Source organism: Hyperolius riggenbachi, chromosome 3, assembly GCF_040937935.1.
Source record: "Hyperolius riggenbachi isolate aHypRig1 chromosome 3, aHypRig1.pri, whole genome shotgun sequence".
Lineage (NCBI taxonomy): Eukaryota > Metazoa > Chordata > Amphibia > Anura > Hyperoliidae > Hyperolius > Hyperolius riggenbachi.
This window is the reverse complement of record NC_090648.1, coordinates 398,234,504-398,255,689: the sequence shown is the minus strand read 5'-3', so window position 1 is coordinate 398,255,689 and position 21,186 is coordinate 398,234,504. Positions and strand designations below refer to the sequence as shown.

General features: G+C 45.5%; 1 protein-coding gene across 6 annotated transcripts in view; it reads left to right on the top strand.

Annotated features, from left to right (window-relative positions):
- TENM2 (teneurin transmembrane protein 2) overlaps nt 1-21,186 on the top strand; it is a 4,210,084-nt gene that overhangs the window by 3,816,447 nt on the left and 372,451 nt on the right. For all 6 annotated transcript variants that reach the window (XM_068277420.1, XM_068277423.1, XM_068277418.1 and 3 more), the window contains one exon: nt 6,485-6,720. In XM_068277420.1, coding sequence (XP_068133521.1) covers nt 6,485-6,720 — 236 coding nt within the window. The remainder of the gene's footprint in view (nt 1-6,484; nt 6,721-21,186) is intronic.

Genomic DNA, 21,186 nt, shown 5'->3' with positions numbered 1-21,186 from the left:
TGTGGGATTCTTTGAATGGAACAGAATGCCTCAAGGGTTATCAGGTGCCCAAGCAACATTTCAAAGACTGATGGAGAAGACAGTAGGAGATATGCATTTGCTAAAGGTCCTGGTATATCTTGATGATGTAATTGTGTTTGGGAAGACTCTAGAGGAACATGAGCACCGGCTGAAGAAAGTATTGGACCGTCTTCAGAAAGAGGGGCTCAAGCTTTCTTTAGAAAAGTGCCAGTTTTGCTTACCCTCAGTCACCTATGTTGAACATGTTGTTTCATCAGAAGGAGTGGCCACAGATTCGAAGAAGGTGGAGTCAGTAACCACTTGGCCTATACCTCACAAAATTACAGAACTGCGATCCTTTTTGGGGTTCTGCTCATATTACCGGTGCTTTGTGGAAGGATTTGCTAAGGTAGCTCAACATTTAAATGAGCTTCTACAAAGTGATTCTGAAGAGAAGGGATTTTCAAGAGCTATTCTGCCTAAAAGGTCCAAGGAGTCTATCCAGGAGAGGTGGACAGAAGAGTGTGAGACAGCCTTTCAGCAACTGAAGTGGAACTTGACACATGCACCTGTGCTGGCCTATGCTGGTCCATCCAAGCCTTATGAACTACATGTCGATACCAGTCAGGATGGACTCGGGGGAGTACTGTACCAAGAGTCAAATGGTCAGCTGCGACCAGTGGCCTATGTTAGCAGAAGTCTGACTCCTTCGGAGAAGAATTACCCAACTCACAAGTTGGAGTTCTTGGCATTAAAGTGGGTTGTGGTGGACAAACTAAGGGATTATCTCTATGGTGCAGAGTTTGAAGTGAAAACAGACAACAATCCCCTTACTTACCTTATCACTACTGCCAAATTGGATGCTACTGGGCATCGTTGGGTAGCGGCTCTGGCTGAGTTCCATTTCAGTCTTAAATATAGGCCCGGAGTGGACAACCAGGACGCTGATGCCTTATCCAGAAGACTAAATGAGACACAGTCACCTAATGAGAAATGGATACGGCTCACACCAGAAGGAGTACAAGCCGTATGTCAAGGAGTTGAGAACCAAGGTGTGAGGGCAGGGGTAGCTGAAAACATTGGAGTAAGAGCTGCTAGTGTTCCAGACCTGTACTGCAACTTGGCTGGAGTTCAGGCCACTAATCTACCCTCACTCACTAGGCAAGATCTGCGGAATGACCAGTATAATGATGCTTTATGTCAGCTAGTCCTCAAAGCTTTGAAGAGTCAAAAACCAGAGATGTTAAAGACTGCTACCACAGAGGGTGCAAAGCTTTTGCATAAGGAGTGGAACCGTCTTCAGCTACGAGATGGATTAGTTTATCGTCGGGCACCTGCTGATAACTCAGAAGAGAAATGGCAGTTGATGCTTCCTGAGAAACATCGGAACACTGTATTAGTTGCTTTTCATGATGACCATGGACACCTAGGTGTGGAACGCACACTAAGGGCTTGATTCACAAAGCGGTGCTAACCTACTTAGCACGTCTAAAGTCTTTAGACGCGCTAACCAGGGTGCTGAGTAGGTTAGCACCGGATTTCTCAATCAGATCGTGCGCTAACTTTGCGCGCGCAAAGTTTTACGCGCGCAAAGTTTTACGCGCACTAAGTCCCATAGGCTTTAATGGGCACTTCGCGCGGTGCGCCCTGTGCTCTGTGCAGTACGTGCGTAAAGTTTTACGCGCATAAAGTTTTGCGCGCGTAAAGTTTTATGCGCGAAAAGCTTGTTTAGACGTGCTAAGGGGGTTTTCACAGGCGTGCTAACAGTTAGCACCGCTTTGTGAATCAAGCCCTAAGTCTCATATGAGATCCATTCTATTGGCCCGGCATGAGAAGAGATAGAAGAATACTGTCATTCATGTATAAGGAGCATTCAGCGAAAGACACTGCCTGTCCAGGCTGCCCCGATGGGACATCTCCAGAGCCAGGGACCAATGGACCATTTCCTGTGTTTGGAGCCTGATAGAGGAGGATATAGCAATATTTTAGTTGTTACTGACCACTTCACTCGGTATGCTCAGGCGTTTCCTACAAAAGATAAGAAGGCCACAACCGTTGCAAAAGTGCTGGTGGAAAAGTACTTTGTCCATTATGGGTTACCCAGAAAACTCCATTCTGACCAAGGAAGAGACTTTGAGAGCAAGATGATTAGAGAACTTCTAACAATGTTAGGGGTACAGAAGTCTCGAACAACCCCCTACCACCCTCAATGTTCACTTCTAGACATGTTGGGTACTCTCTCTCAAGAGCAGAAACAACACTGGAGTCATCATCTAGCAACGATTGTTCATGCATACAATAGCACGAAAAATTATGCCACAGGATATTCCCCTTACTTACTCATGTTCGAGCGAGAAGCTCATCTTCCTGTGGATTTAGCTTTTGGGACATTAGCTTCCGTTGCAACTCATAAAGGTTATGTTGATCGACTGAGAAAGTATTTAAAAATGCTTTTGATCAGGCCCAAGCTACCGCTGATATCCGGGCTCAATAAAACAAGAATAGATATTATCTAAAGGTTCGTGTTCATGATTTTAAGCCAGGAGACCGAGTCCTACTGCAAAACTTAGGTATACCAGGGAAACATAAGTTGGCTTATAGGTGGAGCCAGAAACCCTACATTGTTTGTGCACAGCTTCCTGGCCTTCCTGTTTACCAGATCCGTCCAGAGAATAAGGTGGGCCCTATTAAGACATGGCATAGAAATCATCTACTACCTGTAACGATTGTGGGATATCTCCGTGGTTAGCGCAAAAGATGTGCGCTGACACTTAGGAAATCCTCCACAAGCGTGTCAAGATACTAGAACCCAGCTTTTGGTGCAAGCACCAGTAGAGGGGAATTCCCACCGGCAGATGGAGCTGTGGAGTGCAGAGGAATAAACCCTCTGCGCTGCCACAAATGCCAGATGGAATTTGCACGAAAAGCAGCAACGCAAGGCAAGATAGCCCCCAAAGAGAGAGAGCATAGAGACAGACTCAATGTGTGTCCACCAAACTAGTCGCCACCCAGCGACGGTGAACACACAACGGCGGAAACAAAGTGGGAACGCAATCGCAAGAATGACGATTGCCACAAATAGTGACACCAGACTGAGCAGGACAGAGCACGAGAGGAGCAAAGGCACAGCAAACTACACTCAGAGGATAAAGAAAATAACAAACGCTAGCTAAACGCGAACACCGCACTCATTCGCAACAGCGAACGCGTTTTCTGCACGATCACCGCACGTTAGGCGCCCAGTGATAAGCGTGCCACCCTAACTAGCCACAAGTAACACAAATGAGCACAAACAGACAAGACAGACAAATGAGGTAGCCAGTAACAACCGCTGCTCCAGCTTACACTCCAGGAACTCAGATCAGAAGGATCCACAGCCGCTACCACTAGAGGCTAGTGCGATCCAAACAAGACAGACAGATGAGATAGCCCGTAGCAACCGCTGCTCCAGCTAACACTCCAGGAACTCAGATCAGAAGGATCCACAGCTGCTACAGCTAGAGGCTAGTGCGATCCAAACAAGACAGAGCGATTTGCTATCAACCGCCGCTGGCGACAGCGCAATCGCGACAGACAAGACAGGACAGAATAGGCAGTACAAAAATATACAAACTGACTGCACTAACTAGGATTGCAAGGAGCACTCCCCAAGAATAACTATACTAAGATAGCAGTGGCTGACACTGCAGGTGAGTCCAACAGGAACAAACCTCTATGAGCAGCAAAGTACTCTGGGAACATATGGTATTTATACTGCAAGCCTTCAAAGGAGGCAGCTAGGCCATTTGCATGATAAGTGTATGCAGACTGCCCAGCAGCAGAGCAGGTCTGAAACTTGCAAAGCACGGGCAGGTCTTTTTTCCAGAGACCTGCAGCCCTCAGACTTAAGGAATGGACAAACAGCCGTCTGCCCGTGCAGACAGCTGAGCAGACTGTTACAGTATGGAGTAGGTATGGAGTTCCTATTCTTAAGAATTTCCAGGACCTGCAACAATTGTTGAACTGCAGGGTATACAAATTTTCCCTGCTGCACAAACAATTTGATTTGCTCAATACTCTGTAATATTTCCTCATAAGAATATTCAGACAATTCTTTTAAACAAAAATCTTTATTCTCCCTGGCTAGCAAGGATAGTTCATTGGTAGTTTCATAAGTCCATTTGACTCCCATGAATGACAATTGAATTTCATTATCTGCTAATGACAGAGTCTGACTATGGATCTGATGCACAGTTGCTATGGGCAACGACACTGCTGGTTGTGAACATTTTCTGGAATGTTTATGTTTAGCTTTATTCAAGACTTTAGACTTTGCTACACTGGGTGACTGTGGAACAATACATTTAGTGGAATTGCTTGCATATTGATTGATTTTAAAAGCTGCTGATGACATATTTGATTGACTAGCAATCAGGAGTTCATTGACAGGATATGGTAATGAGGATATTCTTAACCAGTTATGGATCACAAAAGCTATACATTCTAGAGGCTTTTCTCTCAGAGTAGTGTGATTCAAAACATCAATTGCCTAATCAAAAAGTTTGCCTTTGAACAGAGTGCAAACTATCTGATCAGCCCAGGTAGAAAAAGGTGTAGCCTGAAAATCTGAGGTTAACAAAAATCAATTCAGGCAAAAATTTGCTTGCTGTTTCACAGTCAAGCTTTTCAATTCTTTGAAAAACAAGGAACCATAACTCACTGTGTGTGCCCTCCTCCATTTGGGTTTGTGTTTGGCCTGACATAATGTAATGCTAGGGACGGGAGGCATACTTTGAGTCAGCGTGTGTGCTCCAGACTATGTAGCTGGGTAATGAAAGAGGCTACACAGATGGACACAGGAGTAATGAACAAGGGAGCAAGATTACCCAGAGCAACTGCAGCTCTAGGCCGCCTATCACACTAGATGCTATGATACAATATACAACAGACATAGTCAATAACAGGCTTGAGTCATACACAATAGATCAGGTGGCAGTGGTACAGTGGACTAGGTGGAATCAGAGTCGATAACAGGCTAAGGTCATACACGTTAATTCAGAAAAATAACAAACGGCTCAACTAACGGAAAAATATATATTCACAGATCTGCATATATATTTATCAAGAAACTAGCTAAAGCACAAGTAATAACAATTGACAAGACAGACAAACAGACAGACAGAATCCTTTGCCAATCTAGTCGCTGCTCCAGCGACGGCAACATTCACACTGAGATAGACAAGACTTACAGGTAGGAGCATAACTAATGGCAACCGCTGCTTTAGTTACGTCCTCAAGAACAAGGCAAAAACAAGGCAAGAAGGAATACTACGAATACTACCAGTCATCAATGTGGTGCTGGCAGAACTAACTATCAGGATCAGAAGGACTTTACTGACCCCTGCAGGTCAGCAAATGTCCAGCAGGCATGGAAATACAGAGCAAGGCATTATACAATTGTACAATAACAACTTTCACAGTATAGACCCAACGACAACTCAGAGAGCTGAATGCTATATCTGGCAGGGTCTGAAATGGGAGGCAGACTTTGATGTCGGCATCAGCCAATGAATGCAGGCATGCAAATTCCCACACAGCTGAATGGTAATTTTGCAATCCTGAGCCAGCTTGATCACAAGCTGCCAGCTGAAAGACTCTCATAACAAATGCATGCAATACTATGCATCGACATGCATGTAGGGAATCCAGGGCTATCTGGCTGCAGTTCAACTGTAGCAACCAAAAGGAGGAGTTATGACAGCATCCTGAGCTGCTCTGAACTGCAGAGTGATTGCAAATGACAATGAGACTTATTGCGAATGCGCAACTGAATGCAAGCAGATAAGTCAGAACTGCTCGGTTGCAGTCCCACTGCAACCGACAGAACATGCTACATCAGAGATTCTGACACTTTTCTGACACATGCTACAGAAGAGATCCTGACACTGTTATTGATTATATATTATCTCTATAATGTTGATTCTTCAGTATAGATCTTTAATGTTTAAATAATACATTATGGATGTGGGTTATAAAACTATACATTTATATTATTTAAACATTTAAAAATAAATTGTTTATTTTGAGGACTATATTGAAGAGGGATCTCTTCTAGAGTACATGAGAGTGCAGCATCTGGATGAAGTGAAATATTATTTAAATACCCCAGTGGTAAGATAAACCTAGTATGTTCTTCATCACAATAGATTTTAGCCAGCACTAAAATGAACTTAGTTTTGACTTGTTGGGTAGGGATGATCAATGAGATGCATCTTTAATATGCACCTTGAAAATGGATTGAATGAAGATGTGGTAGGATTGGAACAGTCCATTTTTTTGGCCATTTTTGGTCTCATAACTTTGCATTAAAATATGCATATTTCTGCATTCACTTGTCATTATTTACATCTCATTGACATATGTTTATGTTTTAATATCAAGCTTTTACTGCATCATATAGCTTGTTATCAACATAGTGTACTCACAGTCACTGTTTTTTTCACAGATCAAGTACGGAACAGTTATCAGCTATGCAGTAATGGGACACTTCGAGTCATGTATGCCAATGGGTTGGGTATCAGTTTCCACAGCGAACCCCATATTTTGGCTGGCACAGTAATGCCTACTATTGGAAGACGCAATATTTCTTTGCCTATGGAGAATGGGTTGAATTCAATTGAATGGCGTCTCAGAAAAGAACAAACAAAAGGAAAAGTAACTGTCTTCGGAAGGAAATTAAGAGTAAGCAGTATTTCTGTTTAATCACCATTGTACGGCTTCAAGGCTGGTTCTAGCTACATTGGGTCCCAGGGCAAAAGTAACTTGGGGTCCGCCCTAGCAATGATCCCCCCGCAGCCCCCGAGCCAACTCCCAGGACCTATCCCACCAAACTGCTAGCAACCAAAATCATTAGGTGTCCATCATATTTCTCCAATTACATTGTAGGGGACCCCATTATTCCTTTCCTTCATTTCCTTACAAATTCAGAGTGTATGCACATTAGGGTCTTACCTAATCCAGACATGACACAGGAGGCAGCACTGTGCTTCCACTCTGGACTTCTTTCCATGTCAGGCATCTGTGGGGCCACCATAGCTGGAGGGAACACACATCTTTGGGGCCCCTACAGGCTCTATAGGGCCCTGGGGCAATTGACCACTTTGCCTCTACGGAATTGTCTGCCCTACTTGGACTTTAGAACTATTTATTGTTCCTATTTATTGTCCAGCGCTGCGTAATATGTTGGCACTTTATACATACAATTAATAATAATAATAATAGAACTAGATATTTAGAACTAGTCTATGAAAACAAAGAGTTGTCAAAAACCTGAGAGGCTTTTGCTTTTTGCTCAGTAAATGTGTTGCTATCATTTAAATCAAACATAGTGGGGTCTGAATCAGAATCATTCGAAACAATCATTTGAAAAAAAACATCAGAATCAAAATCAATTTATTTTGCCAAGTAATTTTGCACCTACAAGGAATTTGTCTTGGCAGTTGCGCAAACACAAAAAATAATAATAATAATAATTAATAAAAAAAAAAAAATACAAGGACAGACAGTATGTATATTACAAGTCAAGGACAGTATTGTGAGTATTGTGGCAGTAAGCAAGGTGAGAACTGTTCATTTTCAGTTCTGTGCTGATTACTTTCAAGTAGGCATGCTCATTCGGATTCCGCGGAAATGCAATTTCCGAAATTCCGATCGGAAATTGCATTTCCACATCGGAATGCGGAAATCGGTAATGCAAGTGCGTTAGGCGCATTTCCACCGAAAATCGCGGAAATTTCCGCCGGAAATCGCGGAAATTCCGCCCAACTTTTACATTGATTTTCTCAAAAACTATAAGGTCTTTTTGAAAACTTTTTTTGCATCTTGTTCAGAAGATTCTGTTTAATAAACTCTGAAAATGTGGTGTTTCTAGAACGTACGGGGGCTTTGCTATTAACCGTTAAATTCGGCAGATTTTTACTGTAATGTAAAATGTAGAAAATCTGCTAATGCCTATTTTCTGCATTTACATTACAGGAAAAATCTGCCGACTTTAACGGTTAATAGCAAAGCCCCCGTATGTCCTAGAAACACCAAATTTTCAGGGTTTATTAAACAGAATCTTCTAAACAAGATGCAAAAAAAAGTTTTCAAAAAGATCTTATAGTTTTTGAGAAAATTGATGTTAAAGTCGGGCGGAATTTCCGTGTTTTCCGGCGGAAATTCCGCATTGGAATGCGGAAATTGGTAGCGGAAAACGGAATCGGTATTTGGCAATGGCGGAATGCCGAATTACCACGAAATCGGAAATTGGCATTTCCGACCATCCCTGCTGTCCTAGCAGCTCTAGCGTGGTTCAGCATTAAGTATGGTTACCGCCTGAGGAAAAAAGCTGTCCCTGTGTCTTGCGATTGACCGGAATCGTACTCCTGAAGGCATGAGCTGGAAGATGGAGTGAGCTGCGTGAGAGGGGTAAGAGGCAATTTTGGTTGCTCTCTTTCTGCACCTGCTAACGTAAAGATCCTGCAGGGAAGGTAAGCTACAGCCAATTATCCTTTCCGCTGATCGGATGATGCGCTGCAGCCTCCCCTTTTCTAATGCCGAGTAGGAGCCAAACCATACAGTCATAGATGATGTTATGGTGGATTCGATGATTGCAGTATAGAACTGCACCATTAGATTTTTAGGTAGGCCAAATTTTCTCAGCTGCCGTAGATGGTACATCCTCTGCTGCGCTTTCTTGACGATAGTGGCTGTATTGTTATCCCATTTTAGGTTGTTTGAGATCATGGACCCAAAAAACTTGAATGACTCTACCTGGGTTATTGTGGATCCATTTTATGGTTAAGGAGAGGTGCTGGGGGGGGAGAGCTCCTAAAGTCTATTATCATCTCCATGGTTTTGAGAGCATTTAGTTCCAAGTTGTTGCTGCTGCACCAGGGGGAAGCTGTCCCACTACATGTCTGTATGCAGACTCATCCCCGTTTTGTATGAGACCAACTACTGTTGTGTCATCTGCAAACTTCAGAACCTTAACAGATGGATCTGTGGAGATGCAGTCATTGGTGTAAGGTGAGTGGGGAAAGCACACAGCCCTGGGGTGCCTGTGACTGTCAGAGAGCTTGATGTGTGTTTCCCAAGTATAACATGCTGAGTTCTGTTGGTTAAGAAATTGGTTATCCATTTGCAGATAGGTTCAGGTATGTGTAGCTGGGAGAGCTTGCTGTGTAGCAGGGATGGTATTATGGTATTGAATGCAGAGCTGAAATCTATAAATAAAATCCTGGTGTAGGTTCCTGGGGTGTCTAGATGCTGTAGTACATAGTGCATACACATGTTAACGGCGTCCTCTGCTGATCTATTAGGCCTGTAGACAAATTGCAGAGTCCAGCAGGGGATCTGTGATGGATTTAAGATAAGCCATTATCAGTTTTTCAAATGCTTTCATAACCATGATGTCAGGGCAACAGGCCTGTAATCGTTTAAGCATGTAGATTTTGATTTTTTAGGGGAATTGGTACAATGATTGAGCTTTTAAAGAGGAGCTGTTAGGTATAAGGTCTCAGAGAAAAAACCACATATCAGTAGCTAAATATTGGCTGTACTTACATTACATATGCATTTCACTGTCCACATTTGGATTTCACAGAATTTTTATATAGTATTTGCAGAGAATGATGCTCCTGACAGCTCATGGCAGGCTCCATGTTTGTCTGTCTCCTATGAAGCCAATTGTGTCGTCATGTCCTCCCTGCTTCCTGATGATTCGACTCACAAAAAAAGATCGTAATGGACAACACTACTGTGCAGTGAATATTAATTAGCCATGTGGCTAGGAACAATAGCGGACTCATGCAGTATACTCTGCCCTGTGATTTTTCAGTGCTGTGAGCTGGACTGCATTACAAGCTGCTGTAACATGAGCCTGTAACTTCTCACTAGCAGCCGAGGGGAGGACTCAAGGTGGGGAGAAGTAGCCCTAGAATGCTTTGCAGTATGGTATGCGGCCTCTCGTCCTTTTAAGAGCTTGGGAACAACAGCCTTGCTGTTCAGCACACATCAAAAGTAAGAGAGATTTTTAACTTCAGTATTGCCTTTTTGGCTTCCTTCTAAACTGTTTAACACAGGAGAATAGAGGTTCAAATTAGCTTTTGCAGCCTGACAGTTACTCTTTAAAACAGGCAGGGACAATTGAGAGTTCCAGAGATGATTTGAATATGTCTGTGAATACGGCACAGAGTTTCAGACATTTCGCAGTTACAGAGTCCGGTCCAGGTGCTTTATTTGTTTTCTGTCTTTTGAAGAGTTTGTTTACATCTGATTGGCATATTGGTAGAGCATGCACATCTGGGGACAGGTTAGCAGGTTGTGTCTGGCCTCCTGTGTTGTGTAGATGCTGAGGCACCACACAGGGTGGAGACGTTGGCTGGCTGGAGGAGTGCTCAGTTTGCCTGTTGCAGAGATGCAAATTATGCAGATTGACTTGGTGTGTTTGGCTTTTGTTGGTAGTGTCAAACCTGTAATAAAATGTATTCAGTTCATTTGCAAGCTGCAAGTTGTGTAGTGATTGTGGAGATTTCTTTCTGTAGTTGGTAATTTCATGTAGAGATTTCCATATTGTGGACGAGACAGCTGTAGAACATTTTTCCTCAAGTTTTTTAGAATAATCTTTTTTTTGCGTCAGTAATGGCACTCTGCAGTTTGTATTTCACATTTTTGTAGAGGACTTTATTGCCTGTACGATATGCCCTTTCTTTATCGAGGCGCAGCTTCCTAAGATGTGATGTAAACCAGGGTTTATCATATTGTACCTGATGCCCTTTTTAGTGGGGATATAGGACTCTTCGCAAAAGGTAATATATGATGCTACAGCATCAGTGTATTCATTTAGGTCACTGGAGGATTCTTTGAATATATTCAAGTCAGTCAAATCAAAGCAGCTATGTAGTTTTTCTACAGCTTCACTAGTCCATTTGTTAACTGTGGTCACGATTAGAGTTGGGCCGAACCTCCGATTTTAGGTTCGCGAACCCTGTTCGCGAACTTCCGCAAAAGGTTCGGTTCGCGAAAAAGTTCGCGAACCGCAATAGACTTCAATGGGGAGGCGAACTTTCAAAGTTTTAAAACATTTTATCAGCTGGAAAAATGATAGAAAACAGGTTTCAAAAGCTCTAATACCTGGAGCCACACCTAATTGAGTGAAATACACATCACTGCTGGAGGACCCACCCCCCCTCCAAGCAAGGTCCTTTATACCATTTGCCTACCTACACTAATTAGTTATGGGACAGCTGCTACACACTCTGCTAGGGAGATTTTAACCTCCCTCCTCCCTCCTACCGGAGGGAGGAGGGTCTCTTCTGCCAGGGAATTATACTATTTTAAAAACCAGTATACATCATACCATAGCTGGGAATACATACATGAGTATACATCATACCATAGCTGGGGATACATACATGAGTATACATCATACCATAGCTGGGAATCGAACCCAGATCTCACTGTGTGGTGGGCACGTCACCCTAAGCACTGTACCACTACAGAAGTAAGTGAAGCTTGCCTAAAATTTAACATTTATGCTCAATGCAATAGAACCATTAGGTTGCTTAAAGGAGAACTGTAGTGAGAGGTATATGGAGGCTGCCATATTGATTTCCTTTTAAGCTATACCAGTTGCCTGGCAGCCCTGCTGATCTATTTGGCTGCAGTAGTGTGAATCACACCAGAAACAAGCATGCAGCTAATCTTGTCAGATCTTACAAAAATGTCAAACACCAGATCATACCATAGCTGGGAATCGAACCCAGATCTCACTGTGTGGTGGGCACATCACCCTAAGCACTGTACCACTACAGAAGTAAGTGAAGCTTGCCTAAAATTTAACATTTATGCTCAATGCAATAGAACCATTAGGTTGCTTAAAGGAGAACTGTAGTGAGAGGTATATGGAGGCTGCCATATTGATTTCCTTCTAAGCTATACCAGTTGCCTGGCAGCCCTGCTGATCTATTTGGCTGCAGTAGTGTGAATCACACCAGAAACAAGCATGCAGCTAATCTTGTCAGATCTTACAAAAATGTCAAACACCAGATCATACCATAGCTGGGAATCGAACCCAGATCTCACTGTGTGGTGGGCACGTCACCCTAAGCACTGTACCACTACAGAAGTAAGTGAAGCTTGCCTAAAATGTAACATTTATGCTCAATGCAATAGAACCATTAGGTTGCTTAAAGGAGAACTGTAGTGAGAGGTATATGGAGGCTGCCATATTGATTTCCTTTTAAGCTATACTAGTTGCCTGGCAGCCCTGCTGATCTATTTGGCTGCAGTAGTGTGAATCACACCAGAAACAAGCATGCAGCTAATCTTGTCAGATCTTACAAAAATGTCAAACAGATCATACCATAGCTGGGAATCGAACCCAGATCTCACTGTGTGGTGGGCACGTCACCCTAAGCACTGTACCACTACAGAAGTAAGTGAAGCTTGCCTAAAATTTAACATTTATGCTCAATGCAATAGAACCATTAGGTTGCTTAAAGGAGAACTGTAGTGAGAGGTATATGGAGGCTGCCATATTGATTTCCTTTTAAGCTATACCAGTTGCCTGGCAGCCCTGCTGATCTATTTGGCTGCAGTAGTGTGAATCACACCAGAAACAAGCATGCAGCTAATCTTGTCAGATCTTACAAAAATGTCAAACACCAGATCATACCATAGCTGGGAATCGAACCCAGATCTCACTGTGTGGTGGGCACGTCACCCTAAGCACTGTACCACTACAGAAGTAAGTGAAGCTTGCCTAAAATTTAACATTTATGCTCAATGCAATAGAACCATTAGGTTGCTTAAAGGAGAACTGTAGTGAGAGGTATATGGAGGCTGCCATATTGATTTCCTTTTAAGCTATACCAGTTGCCTGGCAGCCCTGCTGATCTATTTGGCTGCAGTAGTGTGAATCACACCAGAAACAGGCATGCAGCTAATCTTGTCAGATCTTACAAAAATGTCAAACACCAGATCATACCATAGCTGGGAATCGAACCCAGATCTCACTGTGTGGTGGGCACGTCACCCTAAGCACTGTACCACTACAGAAGTAAGTGAAGCTTGCCTAAAATTTAACATTTATGCTCAATGCAATAGAACCATTAGGTTGCTTAAAGCAGAACTGTAGTGAAAGGTATATGGAGGCTACCATATTGATTTCCTTTTAACCACTTGAGGACCCACCCTTTACCCCCCCTTAAGGACCAGCGCTGTCTTAGCTGATCTGTGCTGGGTGGGCTCTGCAGCCCCCAGCACAGATCAGCGTGCAGGCAGAGCGACCAGATCGCCCCCCTTTTTTCCCCACTAGGGGGATGATGTGCTGGGGGGGTCTGATCGCTCCTGCCTGCCGGGTGTTGCGGGGGGGGGGCACCTCAAAGCCCCCCTCCGCGGCGAAATCCTCCCCCTCCCTCTCCTACCTGGCCCCCCCTGGAGATCCGGGCTGCACAGGACGCTATCCGTCCTGTGCAGCCAGTGACAGGCTGTCTCCTGTCACATGGCGGCGATCCCCGGCCGCTGATTGGCCGGGGATCGCCGATCTGCCTTACGGCGCTGCTGCGCAGCAGCGCCGTACAATGTAAACAAAGCGGATTATTTCCGCTTGTGTTTACATTTAGCCTGCGAGCCGCCATCGGCGGCCCGCAGGCTATTCACGGACCCCTCCGCCGTGAATTGACAGGAAGCAGCCGCTCGCACGAGCGGCTGCTTCCTGATTAATCAGCCTGCAGCTGGCGACGCAATACTGCGTCGCTGGTCCTGCAGCTGCCACTTTGCCGACGCACGGTATAAGCGTGCGGTCGGCAAGTGGTTAAGCAATACCAGTTACCTGGCTATCCTGCAGATCCTCTGCCTCCAATACTTTTAGCCCTAGACCCTGAACAAGCATGCAGCAGATCTGGTGTTTGACATTTTTGTAAGATCTGACAAGATTAGCTGCATGCTTGTTTCTGGTGTGATTCACACTACTGCAGCCAAATAGATCAGCAGGGCTGCCAGGCAACTGGTATAGCTTAAAAGGAAATCAATATGGCAGCCTCCATATACCTCTCACTACAGTTCTCCTTTAAGCAACCTAATGGTTCTATTGCATTGAGCATAAATGTTAAATTTTAGGCAAGCTTCACTTACTACTGTAGTGGTACAGTGCTTAGGGTGACGTGCCCACCACACAGTGAGATCTGGGTTCGATTCCCGGCTATGGTATGATGTATACTGGTTTTTAAAATAGTATAATTCCCTGGCAGAAGAGACCCTCCTCCCTCTGGTAGGGAGGTAGGGAGCAACCTAATGGTTCTATTGCATTGAGCATAAATGCCGCGGAGGGGGGCTTTGAGGTGCCTCCTCCCTCCGGTAGGAGGGAGGAGGGAATAGGTAGAAGGGTAGAAGGGTAGGAGAAGGGTAGGAGGGAGGAGGGAGGTGGGAGGTGGGAGGAGGGAGGCCAATTAAAATCTCCCTAGCAGAGTGTGTAGCAGCTGTCCCATAACTAATTAGTGTAGGCAGACAACTGAGTCAAATGGTATAAAAGGACCTAGCTTGAAGGGAGGGTGGGTGGGGTCTTAAGCAGTGTATTTCACAATAACATGTCTGCTGACAGTAAAATGGAGGCGAAAATCTTTGCTCAATACAGCTTTATGGGGCGAATCGAACTTCCGCAAAAGTTCGCCTGATGCAGGCGAACGCGAACCCTCAAAGTTCGCCTGGAACCGTTCGCCGGCGAACCGTTCGGCCCAACTCTAGTCACGATAGGTTTGGCAGTTTTTAATCTTTGGATGTATGTTGGGACAAGCTGTACAACAGCATGATCTGAGTTCCCCAAAGCTGCCCTGCTGACAGAGTGATATGAGTCCTTAGTCGTAGTGTAACAGTGATCAAGTGTCTTACCTTCTCTAGTTGCGCTTGTGACGTGTTGCCTGTATTTGGTGAGTTCTTTGGAAAGGTTAGCACTGTTGAAATCCCCTAGTATGATAAAAAAAAAAAAAATCGGAGTACTCCCTTTCTACCTCAGTGATTTGATCTACGGGATCTTGGAGCGCAGGCTGCATACATGTTTGTGGAGGGATGTACACAGCAACCAAAATAAATGAAGAGATCTCACGGGGTGAATAGTAGGGTCTGCAGTTTATGAAGAGTGTTTCCAGCCCAGCATGTCCTCTTAATAGCTGTAACATCCGTGCACCACCTATCATTAATATAATATGTAAGAGAATAAATCCGCACTCCCAATCAAGTGTGGCGTGCAAGCCCCGGGATCAGTAAGATCCAATAAACATGAGAAATAAAAATCCTGTATACAAATAGGCTGCACCACCAAAATGTATCATTAAGTCAACTTTATTCAAAAAACACTCAGACAAGAGTCATTAAAACCATTTAAAAGTGTGCATCGCATGACACCAACAACCCTCCATACCACAACGTAATGTGGGAGGAATACAGTACAATAACAATGCCTCACCTCTCATGAGTGAATAGTAACCCTAAAACTGCACAATCTCCGTCTGGGTTAAAAAAGATCCCAGCACGGACTATATATTATTATTATTATTATTATTATTATTTAGTATTTATATAGCGCCGACATATTACGCAGCGCTGTACAGTGTATATATATATATCTTGTCGCTAACTGTCCCTCAAAGGAGCTCACAATCTAATCCCTACCATTGCCATATGTCTATATTATGAAGTGTAAGTACTGTAGTCTAGGGCCAATTTTAGAGGGAGACAATTAACTTATCTGTATGTTTTTGGACTATATAGGACCCAGATCCAGGGAATAGAATAAAGTGCTAGTGTATATATGCAATCCGTGACAGTAATGCATAGTGAATAAGTATGCAAGTTTGTATATGCTCATAAACATGTGGAATAGCGTTAATGATGGACACACTATAAAGGGAAGAGGCATGCAGGGAGTGATATACATACTATACATATTCCCAGGACAGGATCCCATGTGAAGTCATGAGCGGCAGCAGGTGAAAGGTGGAGGGAGGCACGCTGAACGCTCCACGCGTGCACGTGACCACTTCGTCAGGAGCGAGGGATTGTGGGTAGAGAGCGCAAACATTTCGGTTCGCGCAAAAAGTTTGGTTCGCGCAAACTTTTTGCGAACCACAATAGACTTCAATGGGGATGCGAACTTTGAAAACTAGAAACATTTATGCTGGCCACAAAAGTGATGGAAAAGATGTTTTAAGGGATCTAACACCTGGAGGAGGGCATGGCGGAGTGGGATACACGCCAAAAGTCCCGGGGAAAAATCTGGATTTGATGCAAAGCAACGTTTTAAGGGCAGAAATTACATTACATGCTAAATTGGAGGCCTAAAGTACTTTAAAATAGGGGTGGGACGACGAATCCGGCGAATCCACGAATCCCTCGAATATTAGGAAATATTCGAGATTCGTGGATTCGAATACCGACGCCATTTTCCACTATACGAATCCGCCGAATCCCGACGCCGCATCGCCGCGCATCCGCCGCTCGCACTCGTCCTCCTCCGACCCCCCCGCGCCTCCTCCGCTCGCCCCCCCTGCCCGCATCCACTCACCTATCCATAGCGGAGCGCAGAGCGGCAGACCTCTCGCCGACTTCCTGGTTCCCCCTAGTGACCAGCTCTTACAATGACGTCATTAGTAAGAGCCGGTCCGGCCACTAGAGGGAACAGGGAAGTTCTGCGCTCCACGGGAAAGGTGAGTAGATTATGCAGGGGTGAGCGGAGGAGGCACGGGGGACGGAGGGGGCCGTGGGGGGGTTGGCGGGGGAGGGGGGTTCTATCTACCTACCTACCACTATCCCTACCTACCTACAGGCCGCTATACCTACCTACCTACAGGCCCCTATACCTACCTAAAGGCCCCCTATACGCACCTACCTGCCTACCTAAAGGCCCCTATACCTACCTACCTAAAGGCCCCTATACCTACCTACCTACCTACCTACCTAATGGCCCCTATACCTACCTACAGGCCACTATACCTACCTACAGGCCTCAATACCTACCTACCTACCTACCCACCTACCTACAGGCCCCCTATACATACCTACCTACCTAAAGGCACCTATACCTACCTACCTACCGGACACTATACCTACCTACAGGCAACTATACCTACCTACAGGCCACTATACCTACCTATCTACCTACCTACCGGCCACTATCCTTACCTACCTACAGGCTGCTATACCTACCTACCTACCTACCTACCTACAGGCTGCTATACCTACCTACCTACAGGCCACTATACCTACCTACCTACCGGCCACTATCCTTACCTACCTACAGGCTGCTATACCTACCTACCTACCTACCTACAGGCCGCTATACCCACCTACCTAAAGGCCCCCTATACCTACCTAAAGGCCCCCTATACATACCTACCTACCTACCTAAAGGCCCCTATACCTACCTACCTACCTAAAGGCCCCTATACCTACCTACAGGCCACTATACCTACCTACAGGCCTCAATACCTACCTACCTACAGGCCCCCTATACGTACCTACCTACCTAAAGGCACCTATACCTGCCTACCTACATACTTACCTATACTTAAGGCCCTATACCCTGCTACCTATACTGAAGGTCCCTTTACCTACCTACCTACCTAAAGGCCCCTATACCTACCTACCTACATACCTACCTACCTATACTTAAGGCCCTATACCCTGCTACCTATACTGAAGGTCCCTTTACCTACCTACCTACACTGAAGGCACATGTACCTTACTACCTATACTGAAGGCCCCTATACCTAGCTACCTACCTATACTGAAGGCACATATACCCTGCTACCTATACTGAAGGCACATATACCCTGCTACCTATACTGAAGGCCCCTATACCTAGTTACCTACCAATACTGAAAGCACATGTACTGTGCTATCTATACTGAAGGCCCCTATACCTTGCTACCGATACTGAAGGCACATGTACCCTGCTACCTATACTGAAGGTCCATATACCCTGCTACCTATACTGAAGGCCCATATACCCTGCTACCTATACTGAAGGCCCATATACCCTGCTACCTATACTGAAGGCCCATATACCCTGCTACCTATACTGAAGGCCCATATACCCTGCTACCTATACTGAAGGCCCATATACCCTGCTACCTATACTGAAGGCCCATATATCCTGCTACCTATACTGAAGGCCCATATACCCTGCTACCTATACTGAAGGCCCATATACCCTGCTACCTATACTGAAGGCCCATATACCCTGCTACCTATACTGAAGGCCCATAAACCCTGCTACCTATACTGAAGGCCCCTATACCTTGCTACCTATACTGAAAGCTACCAATATTGAAGGCACCCATACCTAGCTAGCTATACTGAAGGCACCTTTACCTCGCTACCTATGCCTGGGTACCTATACTGCGGGCAACTATACCACGGATCGCACAATTTTTATGTGCAGGATTCGTTAGATTCGGGATTCGAAAGGTTCGAGATATTCGAGAACCTTTTTAGATTCGGATTCGGATTCGAAGAAATTGTGGATTCGTCCCATCCCTACTTTAAAACATCTTGCATGGCACATGTGTATACATCAGTCAGGGAGTGTAATTAGAGTACTGCTTCACACTGACAGACAGAACTCACTGTGTATCGCCCCGCACACAGCTGTTTGTGTAGTGATGGCCGCGCTGGACTGGTGCGCACCATGGCGAGAGTTCAGGCCATGGCGGTTTTCAAGCCCATATGGTCGCCGGGCTGAGGTAGCGCAATGACAGAACAACAGTGACTGTCCAGCTGATGGAATTTGGTTTGTCCACAATGAAGCAACGACCTTATTATCTTGGGTGTGCCCCCCCCCCCCCCCCCCCGAGACACTCATATAGTCGGCGGTCATTGCTTCATTGTGATAAGCAAGCCCCTTCACCGTGGCAAGTTAACGATCATGAAGGAGAATGGACACATATACATGCATTTTTTTTTTGTTCTTGCAGCTGCAGTGCAGCCAGAAAAATTAGGCGGGCATGTACACGCAACAGAAAAAATATTATAGCGGCCGCTGCTAGCAGCGGCCTTAAAAATTCAGGAATCTGCCTGTAGTCCTGGACCCTGTTGGTGGTGGCGGAGAAGGCAGTCAAGCGGCCTGCAGGCAGAGATGCTGTGTGGGGAGCGACTTAGTCTTGGGGCAGACAGTCACACAGCGTACAGGCAGAGATGTTGTGTGTAGGGACAGTAGCCCTCCGGGATCCATGCCTCATTCATTTTGATAAAAGGTGAGGTACTGAACACTTTTGTGACTTAGGCGACTTCTCTTCTCGGTGACAATGCCTCCAGTCGTGCTGAAGGTCCTTTCTGACAGGACGCTTGAGGCAGGGCAAGACAGAAGTTGGATGGCAAATTGTGACAGCTCAGGCCACAGGTCAAGCCTGCGCACCCAGTAATCCAAGGGTTCATCGCTGCTCACAGTGTCTACATCCACACTTAAGGCCAGGTAGTCGGCTACCTGCCAGTTGAGGCATTGGTGGAGGGTGGATCCGGAAGGGCTAAGGTGAGGCGTTGGACTAAAGAATGTCCGCATGTCCGACATCACCATAAGATCGCTAGAGCGTCCTGTCCTTGCCTGCGTGGACATGGGAGAAGGATTACTGGCAGTGGTACCTTTATTCCGTTGTGCTGTGACATCACCCTTAAACACACTGTAAAGCATAGTTGACAGCTTGTTCTGCATGTCCAACATCCTTTCTACCTTCAGGTGAGTTGGTAAAATCTCTGCCACTTTGTGCCTATACCGAGGGTCTAATAGCGTGGCCACCTAGTAATTGTCATTCCCCTTGAGTTTTTTTAATACGGGGGTCCCTCAACAGGCTGGACAGCATGAAAGATGCCATCAGCACAAAGTCGGATCCAGACGTACTATCCATCTCCTCTTGCTCTTCCTCAGTGACGTCCGGTAAGTTCTCCTCCTCCCCCCCAGCCATGAACAATACCACGGGAACGTTGAGCAGCACAAGCCCCCTGCGATGCCTGCTGCAGTTGTTCTTTTGCCACCGCCTCCTCCTCCTCCAAAAAAAAAAAAACACCTTCCTCATCATCTGACTCCTCTTCCCCACACGACTCTCCTCCTCCTCCCCCCTCTGTGCTGCCGCAGATGTTGAGGAAACATCTTGTTCTGATGAGAATTGATCCCACAACTCTTCCTCCTGTAACCAGGGGCGGCGCCAGGGGGGTGCAAGGGGGTGCTCGAGCACCCCCTAGAATTGTCCAAGCACCCCCAAAGCACCCCCTGGAGTGAACTGACTTCAGGCGTCTAAAAGACTTCAGGCGTCTAAAAGACGCCAAGTCAGTTCACACAGCGGCAGCACGGAGCAGCAGGCAGGGCTACGGTAAGATGGCCGCCCGGAGCCCTGCTCTGCAGAATTCGGGCGGCCATTTTCCCGTAGCCCTGCTCTCTGCATGCAGGCAGGAAGTCTCGTCGTGACGTCGGGAAGGAAGAGGATCGTGGGCGTGCGGGCGCTGCGAGCCACAAGGAGGCGGGACAGGAGGTCGGGAAAGAAGGTCTTCGGCTGTAGGTGAGTAAATGGGTTTTTCTTTTCTTTTTCAGGTGGTGCTTATTGGGGTCATATCTTCTACAGATTGTGCATATTGGGGTCATATCTGCTACGGATTGTGCATATTGGGGTCATATCTGCTACGGATTGTGCATATTGGGGTCATATCTGCTACCGATTGTGCATATTGGGGTCATTTCTGCTACGGATTGTGCATATTGGGGTCATATCTGCTACCGATTGTGCATATTGGGGTCATTTATGCTACGGATTGTGCATATTGGGGTCATATCTGCTACGGATTGTGCATATTGGGGTCATATCTGCTACGGATTGTGCATATTGGGGTCATTTCTGCTACGGATTGTGCATATTGGGGTCATATCTGCTACAGGTTGTGCATATTGGGGTCATATCTGCTACAGATTGTGCATATTGGGGTCATATCTGCTACAGATTGTGCATATTGGGGTCATATCTGCTACAGATTGTGCATATTGGGGTCATATCTACTACAGATTGTGCATATTGGGGTCATATCTGCTACAGATTGTGCATATTGGGGTCATATCTGCTACAGATTGTGCATATTGGGGTCATATCTGCTACAGATTGTGCATATTGGGGTCATATCTGCTAC